At 42.2% G+C, this 15,528-nt stretch overlaps 1 protein-coding gene across 3 annotated transcripts; it reads left to right on the top strand.

Moving 5' to 3' along the window:
* The first annotated feature begins 3,831 nt into the window (after nucleotides 1-3,831).
* Nucleotides 3,832-14,535, top strand: LOC115176997 (B-cell receptor CD22). Of its 3 annotated transcripts, none has more exons than XM_029737428.1 (10): nucleotides 3,832-3,904; nucleotides 3,986-4,061; nucleotides 4,892-5,254; nucleotides 5,448-5,738; nucleotides 12,324-12,575; nucleotides 12,706-12,975; nucleotides 13,089-13,185; nucleotides 13,290-13,376; nucleotides 13,521-13,596; nucleotides 13,728-14,535. In XM_029737428.1, exons 2-10 carry the CDS (start codon nucleotides 4,007-4,009, stop codon nucleotides 13,791-13,793), a joined length of 1,557 nt encoding a protein of 518 aa, XP_029593288.1. In that variant the 5' UTR covers nucleotides 3,832-3,904; nucleotides 3,986-4,006; the 3' UTR covers nucleotides 13,794-14,535. The 3 variants fall into 3 exon arrangements, with proteins under 3 accessions (XP_029593288.1, XP_029593289.1, XP_029593290.1); XM_029737429.1 differs by having other exon boundaries at nucleotides 3,835-3,900; XM_029737430.1 differs by lacking the exons at nucleotides 3,832-3,904; nucleotides 3,986-4,061 and having other exon boundaries at nucleotides 4,386-5,254.
* The last annotated feature ends 993 nt before the right edge of the window (nucleotides 14,536-15,528 follow it).

The following is a 15,528-nucleotide window of genomic DNA, read 5'->3' as shown; positions in this document are numbered from 1 at the left end:
TATCGTGAGTAATTTAGCAAACTGTTAGTAAATTCAACGGAAGTTTGCCGGGGGTTATGCGTTTTCTGAACGTCACATGCTAATGCAAAAAGCTGTTTTTTATATAAATATGAACTTGATTGAACAGACATGCATGTATTGTATAACACAATGTCCTAGGTGTGTCATCTGATGAAGATCATCAATGGTTAGTGCTGCATTTAGCTGTGGTTTGGGTTTATGTGACATGATATGCTAGCTTGAAAAATGGGTGTCTGATTTTTTCTGGCTGGGCACTCTGCTGACATAATCTAATGTTTTGCTTTCGTTGTAAAGCCTTTTTGAAATCGGACAGTGGGGTTAGATTAACGAGATTCTTGTCTTTAAATAGCTGTAAAATAGTCATATGTTTGAGAAATTGAAGTAATAGTATTTCTAACGATTCAAAAATCGCGCCACTGGAATTTCAGTAGCTGTTACGTAGGTGGGACGAAATCGTCCCACATACCCCAGACAGGTTAAAGAGCCATCACTAACACAGAGAGGCTGCTGCCAACATAAAGTCTCAAATCATTGGCCACTTGAATAAGTTCTCTCACGTCACCCCGCTCCTCCGCACACTCCACTGGCTTCCAGTTGAAGCTTGCATCTGCTACAAGACCATGGTGCTTGCCTACGGAGCTGTGAGTGGAACGGCACCTCCGTAACTTCAGGCTCTGATCAGTCCCTACACCCAAAGAAGGGCACTGCGTTCATCCACCTCTGGCCTGCTCGCCTCCCTACCTCTGCGGAAGCACAGTTCCCGCTCAGCCCAGTCAAAACTGTTCGCTGCTCTGGCACCCCTATGGTGGAACAAGCTCCCTCACGACGCCAGGACAGCGGAGTCAATCATCACCTTCCGGAGACACCTGAAACCCCACCTCTTTAAGGAATACCTGGGATAGGATTAAGTAATCCTTCTACCCCCCCACCCTCCCCCCCAAAAAAGATATAGATGTACTATTGTAAAGTGGTTGTTCCACTGAATATCATAAGGTGAATGCACCAATTTGTAAGTCGCTCTGAATAAGAGCGTCTGCTAAATGACGTAAATGTAATGTAATGTAAATGTAAATGGATCACTAGTCACTTTAAATAACGGCACTTTAATAATGTTTACATATCCTACATTACTCATCTCATATGAATATAGTGTATTCTATACCATCTATTGCATCTTGCCTATGCCGCACGGCCATCGCTCCTCCATATATTTATATGTACATCCTTATTCATTCCTTTACATTTGTGTGTATAAGGTAGTCATTTGTTAGTTTACTTGTTAGATATTACTGCACTGTCGGAACTAGAAGCACAAGCATTAACATCTGCTAACCATGTGTATGTGACCAATAAAGTTGTATTTTATTTTAGTTGATGGACACACTTACTGACAGTTGTAGCTGCTTCGCGTGATGTATTGTTGTCTCTACCTTCTTGCCCTTTGTGCTGTTGTCTGTGACCAATAATGTTTGTACCATGTTTTGTTTTGTGCTGCTACCACGTTGTTGTCATGTTGTGTTTCTACCATGCTGCTTTTTCATGTGTTGCTGCCATGCTGCGTTTTCATGTGTTGCTGCCATTCTATGTTGTTGTCTAAGGTCTCTATGTAATGTTGTGGTGTGTCTCTCGTAGCATGGACGTAGTCAATATAACTATTTATTTAGCACTTTTGTACAATGACAGAATTCAGAACATGGGCCGTTCTTACAGTGTTCTCCCTGTACAATAAGTCAGAACCGTAGGATAAATAAAGGGGGCATTTAAGCAGACAATTAAAGCTCTTACAATATTCAATGATTACATTTCTCTGAAACAGATTATAGGCTACATGTGCACCAACAAGTCAGAACAGTAGGCAAAATAAAGAGGGGGAAATAGACAAAAATATTAGGGTGAGGCACATGGGCTACTAAAAGCTAACTATACAACATACACTTAATATTACTTTCTTAGCTACAGTATACATATCTCCCTGGCATATTAGATAATTTATGCAGCAGAATACAATACATTTTTGGACTCACCTTGTTGTGCTGTGCTCACTTAAACAGGAAGGTGGCGCTTTGGTCCTTCGTGGGCAAATTTTGTCATCAAACTTTTTCATCAAAGTCTGGCATTCTCTGGATTTATTGTTCTTTCAAGACAACTGGAAACTCTGAAAAAAACAAGGTTGAATCATGATGACGTCAGTGATCTTAATTTAAGATCATAGCTCTAGAAAGAGGCCCGAGTTTCCGACTTACATTTCTGAGTTGGATGACCGTTCAAAACGTATTTTCCCAGTCAGAACTATTTTTTTTCTCCGAGTTCCCAGTTGTCTTGAACTCACTGAAGTCATATTTCCCAGTTCCAAGTTAACAGCTGTTTTGAGCGTGGCAAAAATCATGCTGGATTGACAGCATGGCAAATGTTGAAGGTTTATCATCTTAAGCTTGGAAAAAAGACCATAAACCCAGAATTTGGACCACACACACACACACACACACACACACACACACACACACACACACACACTCCACTGAATAGCAGACTAGTGATTGCTTTTCAATGTTTGCAGTTAGCCACTGATTCCTTCCAAACCACTCATTGTTGAATTTGCGATTTCCAACTTATGTAATGTTTATGTCCAATGGCCGATGAGAATACATTTTATCTATAATTTCTCTTAATTATATCTCTTCATATAACAATGTCCCCATGAGTGACAGAAGATAGAAACAATCACGGTGCAACTAGAAAACATTACCAACCCATACGCTCTGTATTTTCCTCTGGCTGCCCCACCACCCACAAAAAGCATTGAGCTCGTCTGAACCACCTGCATTTTGGAGCCACCCAACTCAAGAAAGCAAAAAGGAGACCATGTTTGTATGGAGGCTTTATTAACTCAATAATTTTTTATTGATTTTTTATTTTGTTTGCAAACTGATATGTGACACGTTTTAATGCCAAAAATAACATGCAAAACAGGTAACCCCCTCCCCCCAAAATATGATACAAGTATGGTACAATGTCAGTACTTGTTGCATTTACAACGTATGTACTCTACACCAATTCTATGGGCGTAACACAGATTATACAGACTGTGAAAGACTTGATCACAAGTACATTGTTTGAAAGAAATTGTGAATTGCAATGCATATGATAGGCCTTGAAATACATCCACAGGTGCACCTCCACTTGACTCAAATGATGTCAATTAGCCTATCAGAAGCTTCTAAAACCATGACATCATTTTCTGGAATTTTCCAAGCTGTTTAAAGGCACAGTTAACTTAGTGTATGTAAACTTCTGACCCACTGGAATTGTGATACAGTGAATTCTAAGTGAAATAATCTGTCTGTAAACAATTGTTGGAAAAATGTCTTGTGTCATGCACAAAGTAGAAGTCCTAACCGACTTACCAAAACTATAGTTTGTTAACAAGAAATTTGTGGAGTGGTTGAAAAACGAGTTTTAAGGACTCCAACATAGGTGTATGTAAACTTCCGACTTAACCTGTATGGCACAAAATTGTATTAATCATATGGTTTTAGTGGTACTGAGTGTGAGTAATAGCCCTGACTAAAGTTAACATGTGGAAAGGTACAGTAACAATCTTATAAGATTTTATACAAATTTCAAGAGATTTCACCTTTAGCTTCTGAGAACCTTTCAGTTTGGCAATGTGAAAAAATCTTGTCAAAGACATTACACTTTAGGGGGTTAACCCTCAAGGGAAGAGTTACCTTGTCAGAGACAAAATACAGGAAGTCCAAAAATAAAGACATATAAGAAACGGGTAGTGTGAGCAGGATGGTAATATTTCCTTTATATGTCAATGCACTTTGTCTCTGTAGGAGGGTGGATATCAGACTACAGCAATAAAGATAAAAGCAAGCAAGTAATTGGATTTTAGACATTGAAAGTCTCGATTGTAATGTTAGAAATTCAATGGAGAATAATGATTTCCTTTTTCCTGCAGGTCCAGCACTAAGAGGAAGGGATGGGGATTGAAAAATTACCATGGCATTTTCTTACTCACTGCTTTTGGCTTGGAGGTAAAACAGTCACTTAACAGCACTATCAACAGGTCAGGTCATACAGGCCATAGTTTTGTCGCACCTGGACTACTGTTCAATCGTGTCGTCAGGTGCCACAAAGAGGTACTTAGGAAAATTGCAATTGGCTCAGAACAGTTTAGCATGGCTGACCCTTGGATGTACACAGAGCACTAACATTAATAATATGCATGTCAATCTCGCCTGGCTCAAAGTGGAGGAGAGATTGACTTCATCACTACTTGTATTTTTGAGAGGTATTGACATGTTGAATGCACCGAGCTGTCTGTTTGAACTACTGGCACACAGCTTGGACACCTATGCATACCTCACAAGACATGTCACCAGAGGTCTCTTCACAGTCCCCAAGTCCAGAACAGACTATGGGAAGCGCACAGTACGATCTAGAGCTATGACTATATGGAACTCGATTCCACATCAAGTAACTCATGCAAGCAGTAAAATTAGATTTAAAAAAAATTACAAATACACAGCGAGGACTGTGAAGCAATACAAAACATAGGCACAGACGCATGCACACAAACACACGATAACATACGCACTATACACATGGATTTTGTGTTGTAGATATGTGGTAGTAGAGTATGGGCCTTAGCGCACCCACTTAAAAAAAAAGATTTCACAACATATTATGTATAAACTGCCTTTATTTTGCTGGACCCCTGGAAGAGTAGCTGCTGCCTTGTCAAAACAAATATGTACTGTCTGTAGTAAATCATTTTAATTTGATAGAATTTGTTCAAACTTACCAGTGTGGTCAGTTGAATGTCTAACTGCTCTTACTAAATTGTTTCCTACTGCTATTTCAGTGATGGGAGTGGATGCCTCGTCATGGACTGCTGAGGTGCCCAAGTCCGTCTCCGGCCTACAGGGCTCATGCATCGTGATTCCCTGCTCATTCAACTACCCAGAACCTGAGGAGAAGCCCTCCGAATTCACTGGCATCTGGTTCAAAGACACCCATGATACTATATACCACCCAGACAGCTCCAACATCATCAAAGACTACAGGGGTCGTACAGAGCTGGTGGGATATCTCCGGCAGAAGAACTGCTCTCTCAGAATCGACCCCCTCCATCACAGTGACAAAGGACCCTTTCATTTCAGGGTTGAAATCAAAGACCAAAACAAGTATTCCTACATACATGACACAGTCTCCATTGCAGTGAGCAGTAAGTTCCCAGGAGAAAAATTGACAAGGAGAATTTCAAATGTTGTATTATAGTATCCCATTATTTACCCAAATGATAGCTATAGCTTATTGTAGATTTAAAATTATATTACTGAAAGGACAGAACCAAGAAGTAGTGGATGCACACCTCAAGAGAACTGCAATAACTGTTCTCTTCTCTTTACTGATTTCAGGCTCTCCAGACCCCCCCTCTCTGTCAGTGAGGGAGGAGGTGAAGGTGGGGGAGGAGGTGTTTGCCTCCTGCTCTGTGTCTCACTCCTGCCCATCTGATTCCCCTCTCCTCACCTGGAGCCACTCCGGAACACCCAGTGTCCAATCGCAGCAGCTGACCAACGGCCAGTGGAAAGTGACATCATCCCTGACCTTTACCCCCAGCATCACTGATCACAACCAGTCTCTGGTCTGCACAGTAGCATTCAGGGTTGGGAAGCCTGTGAAAAGTTTGAGAACTCTCAATGTCAAATGTAAGTGGACCACACCTGTGTGTTAACAACAATGTTTGGTAGATTTACACTTTCACTTCTGTGAAAACAGAGGCTGTGTTCGAAATACCCATACTAACATACTGTATACTACATACTTGATGACTATATACTACATACTATTAGTTCCTTTTAGTATAATGTAAACGAACGGTATTCTTTCAGTTGAGCATACTAGCTCTTCGCCTGTCTACCAGAAATTGATTATGTTGCTATGCAACCTCTTGTTAAATTCATGTTTTATAAGTATCCCTATATTTCTGTTATTATGGGGCTATCACTCTGTCAAGAGTGCGCCTGCACGGGAAGTTTAGTTGTTGATGGACCTAGCCTTGAGTGGAATGGCTACCTTGTAGTGTGTTCATACGGTATAGTAAACTTTGTTAAACTGGAACCTTGTCGTTGTGTCATTTTGAGTTAACACCTCTTGCTAGCTTGTTAGCATAACAAATTACTAGCTAGACAGTTTTGTGTTCGTAAATTCAATCTGGAGTGCCAGAGTGCGCTCTGGGCGTTGTTAAATTCAGAGAGCTGTCAGATTGTCCATCTGTAAATTTTGAGCGTTTCCCATCTCGGTGTGTACAGAGCGCACGTTGGCCGAGGAGTAGGGTTGAGCCGAGCGTTTTGACCATCACAATGGCAGTCAAGCATACAAGCTAACTGGCTAGCTACTTCCAGACATAAATGAGAGAACATCTCACTATGACCATTTTAGTCGCCATAGCAGAGCTGGTTAGGCTTGTCTTGTTTTGTACGCTTTGTACAAATAATAAAACGCAGAACTACAGGATGTTTCTTAACATAACTCTTTATTAACTAGCTACAACTACATGTTCGCCTATCTCCAACCACGATCAACTGACCATGCCCTAACCGTCTGGGTGGTGTTAACCAATCACTGCACAGTAGGATACGGCGGTAAAATGCATCCAATTATAATTCAGTATGTATTCACATATGAATATTACATCCCCCTTCTTTTAAAACAAAATACAAATGTTTACATATTCTAAGCATTTCTTTTGAATACATGCTCTGTAGTTTGAACTCAAGGTAAGTAACCATTTATATTGCATAACACACCAACTGAATCAACATAGACTCTGAAACAATGATCCAACATACTGTTACTTTTAGAACAAGGGATTCTCAGCAACTCAGCTTTCACTGTAGAAATGACATCTTAACATTTCAAACAAATACGATACCAAAGCATTTCAAGTGAACTTTCAATAACAAGTTTACAGTCTGGAACTCTTTTAGGGCAGCGATCCGCCTACACCCTTTGACATTTCACAGGTCGAGGACAGCTCTGGGCTTGACCTCTCTTCCTGACCTTGTGCGATATGATGTTGAGCATGCTTCTGTGTCAGTCAACAGCTCTTGTGGTGTTGCAGGTAAGTATGGTGTATGTTGTGCTGTGTGTGTGTTTAGTCCATCACGTACTCTTTCAGGGGAACAGTTCATCTCATCAGTGTGTTGTTTTTTTGTGTTCAGTAAGTGACGACGATTGCGGCGGTACACTGCTCCTTCTGCTGTGCGGACGTGATATGAACGTTCAGTGTCAGCTGGCTGGATGACGACTGCTGGTTTCCAGAGGCCATGCTCCTGGATTCTAACTGACTCTCCGTCGATCAGTGGTGGCAGTGGTCTAGCTGACCTGTCGTAGTATCGCTTTTGTTGTTGTTGTCTCTGTGCACGTTTTCCATGCATTTCATTGTAGCTGACGACCTCAGGTTGCAGCTGCTGGTTGGTGCTGGGAAGGGTTGAGCGAAGTCTGCGGCTCATCAACAGCTGGGCTGGTGATTTGAAGTTGTCAACTGGAGTGTTGCGGTACTCAAGGAGACTGAGGTAGGGGTCTCTCTTGTCTGCTTTTGCTTTGTCCATGAGTGATTTAGCAATCTGCACAGATTTTTCAGCAAGGCCATTACTTTGAGGGTAATGTGGGCTTGTGGTGACATGTGTGAACTCCCATGCTTTTGTGAAGGATTCAAACTCATTTGATTTGTAACAGGGCCCATTGTCAGATATTAAAGTCTCTACAATGCCATGCCTGGCAAAGGCTGCTTTTAGCTTGTGTATCACAGCTGCAGATGTGGTGCTGTGAAGCTTGTCGAGTTCGAAGTATCTGCTGTAGTAGTCCACTGTTACGATGTAGTCCTCGTTGTTCCAGGTGAACAGATCGGTTGCCACGACCTGCCAGGGTCGGTCTGGGATACAGTGAGGTAACATTGGCTCTTTGGTGTTTGAGGGGCGTCTTTCAAGACAGATGGTGCATCTACCAACAATGTCCTCTATTTGTTTGCACATTCCAGGCCAAAACATAATGTCCCGTGCTCTCTGTTTGCACTTTTCGATGCCCATGTGTCCAGCATGGATCTTTGTCAAAATCTCTTCTCTGAGACTGGTAGGAATAATGATTTTCTCTCCTTTGAAAATGATTCTGTTGATCTGTGATAGTTCATCACGATGGTTCCAGAATTCTGAGACGCTCTGAGGGCATTTTCTCCTCTCCTCAGGCCATCCATCCTGTATGACTTCCCTCAGCTGTGTGAGTTGAGAGTCCTTTCCTGTTTCTGCTTGGATCTCCTTCAGTTTTGTGTCACTAACTGGTAAGTTGCTGTACACAGTGTGTACTTGCATGTCCATGCCTTCACTGAGGCTGCTGTCCTTGTAGGTAAGAAACTTCCTGGAGAGTGTGTCTGCGACAGGGATGTCTTTGCCTGGACGGTGAGTGATTGTGAAGTCGTATTTTTATAGTTGAAGGATCATTCTCTGTAGCCTTGGCGGGGCTGCAGCTAGTGGTTTCCTCATGATTGACTCAAGGGGCTTGTGGTCGGATTCCACAATGACTTGTCGTCCATATACGTACTGATGGAAACGTTTACATCCGAACAGAATGGCATAGAGCTCCTTTTCAATTTGAGCGTAGTTGATTTCACAGTCTGTGAGAGATTTGGAAGCGTAGCCGATGGGCTTTCCTTCTTGCAGTAGCACTGCACCTAGTCCATACTTCGACGCGTCCACTTGGAGTCTGAGCTCTTTGTTGGGGTCGTAGTAGGCAAGGATTGGTCCTGGTTCTCTCGTGATCAAGTCTTTCACATTCTGGAAAGCAATGTCGTGTTGCTTGTCCCAAAGAAACTCACTGGACTGCTTAAGCAGTTGACGCAGGGGTGCATTAGCATTGGAGAGGCTGGGTGCGAACTTGGATAAGTAGTTGACCATAACAAGCACTGTTTCCAGCTCTGCACGTTTTTTTGGTGGCTCCATTTCTTTTATGGCTGAGATCTTCTGTGGATCTGGCTTGATTCCATTCGCTGTGAGAAGATGTCCGAAGTAGCTGACCTCTGTAGCGCCGACTGTGCTCTTCTCTGGGTTGAGCCGGACTCCTCTCTCGCGGGATCTTTGCAGCATCGCGCGGAGGTTTCGGTCGTGCTCCTCTTTGGTTCGACCATAGACAAGGATGTCATCCACAATCGCCACAACTCCGTCGAGGCCTTCGTACACTTCGTCGATCTTTCGCTGAAACTCGTCTTGGGCTGAGATAATCCCAAAAGGCAGGCGACGGAACCTGTAGCGTCCAAACGGTGTGTTGAATGTTGTGAGCTTAGATGACTCTTCTGTGAGCTTGATAGCCCAGTAGCCTGATCTAGCGTCCATGACACTGAAGTAGTGTGCTCCCGCTAGCTTGTGTGTGATGCCATCTAGCGTCGGTAAAGGGTAATGGGGCCGTTTGATAGCCTTGTTCAAGTCTCTTGGGTCGAGGCATACTCGGAGCTTGCCTGTGCGTGGTTTCTCCACCACCACTAACGCGTTTACCCAGTCGGTCGGTTCTGTAACCTTGGTGACTATGTCAGATTGCTCCATGCTCTCCAACTCTTTCTTCAGACGGGCACGGAGAGCAAGGGGAATCTTTCTCGGGGGGTAGACCACAGGGGTTGCGTCTGGGTCAAGGTGAATGGTACATTCTCCTGGGAATAATCCTATTCCTGTAAAGACATCAGCAAACTCGTCCAGTACATTTCCTGTCTCTACTGGTGCTGTTACTGATAAAACTAGCTTGATGAGGTCCATGTCTAAGCATGCTTTAAGACCTAGCACTGCAGGTGCTCTAGTGTCAACAACGTAAAAGTCTAACATCATGTCACTTTCCTTGTATTTGCATTTGAAAGTGCATGTGCCTTTTACTGGGAGCTGTTCACCATCCTTAACCAGTCAGTCTGCGCATGGTGGGCTGTAGCTCGCACTCAGATGTCAAGCTGAGGTACTTATTCAGAGGAATAATGTTTACTTGTGCACCAGTGTCTAGTTTGAACTTTAGCTTTGTGCCTTGTGTTCCTATCTCAATGTCAGCAAAGGCTTGCTCTGTCTCTGATATGTGACTTTTTCCTGTCACTGAATCAATAAACAGTTCATCATCATTTGACTCTTTGATTGACATTTCATCTTCACTCACTGTGTGTACTGTTTTTCCACGGTAAGCTCTGCACACTTTTGCAAAGTGATTCCATTTACCACATTTAGTACACTGTTTGCCTTTAGCTGGGCAATTTCCTTGTTCGCCATGCACTTTGTATCCACAATATCCCCATGTTTTGGGGTGTTTTGAGTCTGTGTCGCTCTGTTTTGGAGTTATGTCTCTCTCCGTTCTGAAACGCGCTCTCTGGGCACCGGAGGTGTGCTTTGATGTCTGCCTGACTGCGTGCACTGCTTGTTCACGTGATGCGCTCGTGCTGCGGCGCGAAATGGTTTTCATCTGAGCCTGTGCTAGCTCGTGAGATCTGGCTATGTCGATAGCTTTGTCCAGCGTTAGCTCAGACCCAACATTCAAAAGTTTCTCTCTCACTCGCGGTGAGTGTATTCCAAATACAATACGGTCCCTGACCATCTCATCCTTGTTTGCATAATCACAGTCTTTCACAAGCAGACGCAGCCCAGTCACAAACTGTTCAAAAGACTCGCTAGCTCCCTGTACTTTCTCATGGAATTTGTACCTAGCGAAAATTGTATTAGTCTTCGGCACAACATATGCTTCAAAACGATCGTAGTATGTTTTCAGTACCTTTGATTCAGCCTCGGTAAGTGTCCATGTGTTGTAAATATCTCTCCCTTTTTTCACCGATCCAGAGGAGCAGGTAGCTACATTTTTCCTCTTCTCCTCTTTCCTTCAGAGGACCCGTGAACATTAGCTCCACATGCTGTTTGTACTTACGCCATGCATCAGGTAAGTTTGTAGACTCCCAGTCCATTCGAGGTGAAGGAACTCCAGAAAAATCCATCTTTTAAGACCATTTACTCTGACACCATGTCTTGTTTTGTACGCTTTGTACAAATAATAAAACGCAGAACTACAGGATGTTTCTTAACATAACTCTTTATTAACTAGCTACAACTACATGTTCGCCTATCTCCAACCACGATCAACTGACCATGCCCTAACCGTCTGGGTGGTGTTAACCAATCACTGCACAGTAGGATACGGCGGTAAAATGCATCCAATTATAATTCAGTATGTATTCACATATGAATATTACAAGGCTGTTTTCATGTTATCCAGAGCGTTGGTAACTGTAACTGTGTTGCTGGCTAAAATTTAATTATGCTTTTTTGCCGACATTTACTGACACCGGCCATATTAAACAGGTGTTAAGCGTTCGTAAATTCATCAGTTATTCTGCACTCTGGCACACTCAGGCAAGAGTGCTCTGAAATCGGAGAAGATAGCCAGAGCGAATTTGTGTCCATTGAGAACGCACAACTATATCACTTAGCTAAGAATGACGCAAATAATCAAGTCAATAAACGTTGGATAGTTAGTTAGATAGAATGCAGTTAAAATACTGGCAAGTTCCATGTATTAGTAGCAAACTAATGAGGTAGCTAGCTAACATACCGGTAGTTCTTACTGCTGTAATGATATGCTATGTGGTTCGTAAGAATACCGTAGCCAACATAACGTGTAGCGTAACTTATTTGAAAAGTCATTACTTTATTACATTGTTCAACATTTTCTTAACATTTGTCATAATTAGTTAAAGCAATGAATTTGTATCCGTTCCCGTTGGACTTTGGCTGCATATTTTCTGCCATTTTCTAAATATCTGAAAATGTTGTGAAGGCACGCCCATTTTCTGAAGAATTGCATTATGGGCCCTAAAAGTACGGAAATAGTGTCAACTGGGTGTATACTTCATATTTTGGCGAATGTATTATGACATCCGGGAACTTTTGGAATGCTAACTAAATCGATACTATGACCAATAAGCATACTACATACTCAATTTACGTAACAAATAGTATGGTTAGTGTGGATAGTATGAGTATTTGAACACAGCTAGATACCAAAATCTACTATTGTGTACCTTAGCAGCGCTTCCATTCATTCTTTTTTTTCAACTAGAAATAAACTTTTTTGAAAAGGAAACATTAACTTTGTCCACAGCCTGGAATTGGCATACTTCCCTCTTGAAATCTAAATAGATTGAAAGCATGTGGTTGATCCACTGAATTTGTCTTAAGATGTTTATTACATAGTAATAGCATTCTTAATAATTATGTTAATCATAGATGCCCCAGTGGATGTGAAGATTGAGGGAGTGTCCAGTGTGAAGGAAGGAGACTCTGTAGAGCTGAGATGCTCCAGTGACAGTAACCCTGCTGCCCACAGCTACCACTGGCACCACAGCAGAGGGCCTCTGCCCACCACTGGACCAACCATCACACTGGAGAATGTGACCAGACTCACTGAAGCCCTCTACTGCACTGCCAACAATACAGAGGGACAAGGCCACTCCAGCTCACTGAAGCTCAATGTAGAGTGTAAGTAGATGCCACCATTCTGTCAATAAGGAGCTTGTCCTTTCTGTGTAAATAATATTAAGACAATACTCTTCAGGATGTAGCACTACATGTTCAGTTAAAACCAAACTGTTTATCATTCTCATCCCAGACCCCCCTGAGATCAAAGTGGGCTCCGCCTGTACTTCAGACACCTCCATGGTAACCTGTCTGTGCATTGTGGATTCGGAGCCCCCAGGCACCGTGGAGTGGTCTCTTCCAGCTGGACCCCTGCCCACCCTACCCAGTACCAGAATGGAGAGGCATGGGTCAGTTACCATGGTGACCCTACAGAGGGCACTAGGCTTCTCCGAGACCATCCACTGCCATGCCAGCAACACACAGGGCAATGCCACCTTGTCCTTCACTGTGTCCACAAATGGTAAGGGAAACAGTGGGGCAAGTGTATCATAAATGAAGTATTACATACAGTATTAACATAATAAAGGATATTATTGGTACATTAATAAAACAAATGTATTTGTTTTTGGACAGATAAAATGTTGATGGTGTACATTTCAATTGGTATTGCTGCATTAGTGTTGGTAGTAATACTAATTACCATGTCAGCTTGCCTATTGAACAAGACGGGGTAAGTTATTATTTTATTTATTTTTGGAGGGAGCTACACAGATTTGTGCTTGTTTTTAGCTGTTTTGTTCTGTTTGTATAAATTGGCATAATTTTTCTCATCAGTGGGAGGAGTCATAGGGACCTGTCAGTAACCTGCAAGCAGGAAGTGGATACAGCCAAGTGTGCTTCCTCAGATCCCTCAACATCAAGGTATTTTTCTACAGGCTGTTCTATCTGTGATCATAATGTATACATCCTTCTGAGTTGTTAAAGCCCATTAGCCTACATTCACTCTTGTTGTGTCTTATCAAATGAAGAGAATGCATCTGAGAGTGGTCCTAACTCTATCCACAGGAAAGAGCAGAAAGACACCAGCAGTGAAATCCACACAAATTACTACACCAACAATCACGTATATGGCAACATGGAGGTATGTACTGTGGTTCTACTGCAGACATTTACAGCTGCTGTAGAGATCTGAAAAAAGTTTGCTCTAAATACAAAGGATATACAAAACAATAGGGGTGTTGTTGATGATATCTCTGATCTGGTTTCCTGTAGACTGAAATGGTTGGTGACCCATACGACTGTGATGGTGGAGACGAAGGAGTCTATGGTAACGTGTGAACACAACAGGAAGTATGTGGGAGTCAGCTGGCCCAGAGACAGTGGTACTCAGTCTCTCAAAGGTTCCAGTAAAATATTAACATTTGAACCCATTGTAGCAGAACAGGTGACTGCTTATATCTGTTAGCTTGATGTAGCTTTATGGTTCTAATGGCTAAAGAATATGGTACATTCTTATTTGGGCTGTGGCTTTGTGTTATAGCTTTTACAAGGCTTATGTTTATTATCTATGGCTTGGATAATTTAGAAATGTTTTTTTACTAAATATCAATTATACACAAAATACTAACCAGTATTTAACAATAGCTTGTTTCACACTTCCCCAGCTGTCTGTTGCAATTGTGTGTTGAGGCGGCAGGTAGCCTAGTGGTTAGAGCTTTGGGTCAGTAACCGAAAGGTTGCTAGATTGAGTCCCTGAGCTGACAAGGTAAAAATCTGTCGTTCTGCCTCTGAACTGGGCAGTTACCCACTGTTCCTAGGCCGTCATTGTAAATAATAATTTGTTCTTAACTGACTTGCCTAGTTAAATAAAGGTTCAAATAAAAAAATCTGAGGATAGAATACGTGTGTGGGACTTTCACTGTTTCTCCACTTGGGGTTGCGCTTTTATTTTTTGAGATTTTCAACGTCTTTATTTCCATAGGGTTTGAGCTATTTCACAATACTGACTTTGTCAATATACACTACCGGTCAAAAGTTTTAGAACACCTACTCATTCAAGGGTTTTTCTTTATTTTTACTGTCTACATTGTAGAATAATAGTGAAGACATCAAAACTATGAAATAACACATATGGAATCTTTTAATAGTAACCAAAAAAGGGTTAATCAAATCAAAATATATTTTACATTTGAGATTCTTCAAATAGCCATCCTTTGCCTTGATGACAGGTTTGCAGACTTTTGGCATTCTCTCAACCATCTTCATGTGGTAGTCACCAGGAATGCATTTCAATTAACAGGTGTTAATTTTTTTCCAACTTAATGCAATTGAGCCAATCAGTTGTGCTGTGACAAGGGGGGGGGGTGTATACAGAAGATAGCCCTATTTTGGTAAAAGACCCAAGTTCAGATTATGGCAAGAACTGCTCAAATAAGCAAAGAGAAACGACAATCCGTCAATACTTTAACACATGAAGGTCAGTCAATACAGAATATTTCAAGAACTTGAACATTTCTTCAAGTGCAGTCGCATAAACCATCAAGCGCTATGATGAAACTGGCTCATGAGGACCGCCAAAGGAATAGAAGACCCAGAGTTACCTCTGTTGCAGAGGATAAGTTCAGTAGAGTTACCAGCCTCAGAAATTGCAGCCCAAATAAATGCTTCACAGAGTCCAAGTACAAGACACATCTCAACATCAACTGTTCAGAGGAGACTGCGTGAATCAGGCCTTCAGTGACGAATTGCTGCAAATAAACCCCTACTAAAGGACAGCAATAATAAGAAGAGACTTGCTTGGGCCAAGGAACATGATCAATGGACATTAGACCGGTGGAAATTTGTCCTTTGGTCTGGAGTCACAATTGGAGATTTTTGGTTCCAACCGCCATATCTTTGTGAGGTGCAGTGTGGTTGAACGGATGATCTCCGCATGTGTATTTCCTACCGTAAAGCATGGAGGAGGAGGTGTGATGGTGTGGGGGTGCTTTGCTGGTGACACTGTCTGTGATTTATTTAGAATTCAAGGCACACTTAACCAGCATGGCTACCACAGCATTCTGCAGCGATACGC

This window comes from Salmo trutta, chromosome 37 (genome assembly GCF_901001165.1).
Source record: "Salmo trutta chromosome 37, fSalTru1.1, whole genome shotgun sequence".
Taxonomy (NCBI): Eukaryota; Metazoa; Chordata; class Actinopteri; order Salmoniformes; family Salmonidae; genus Salmo; species Salmo trutta.
The sequence above is the reverse complement of the archived record's forward strand: the minus strand, read 5'-3'. Positions and strand labels throughout refer to the sequence as shown.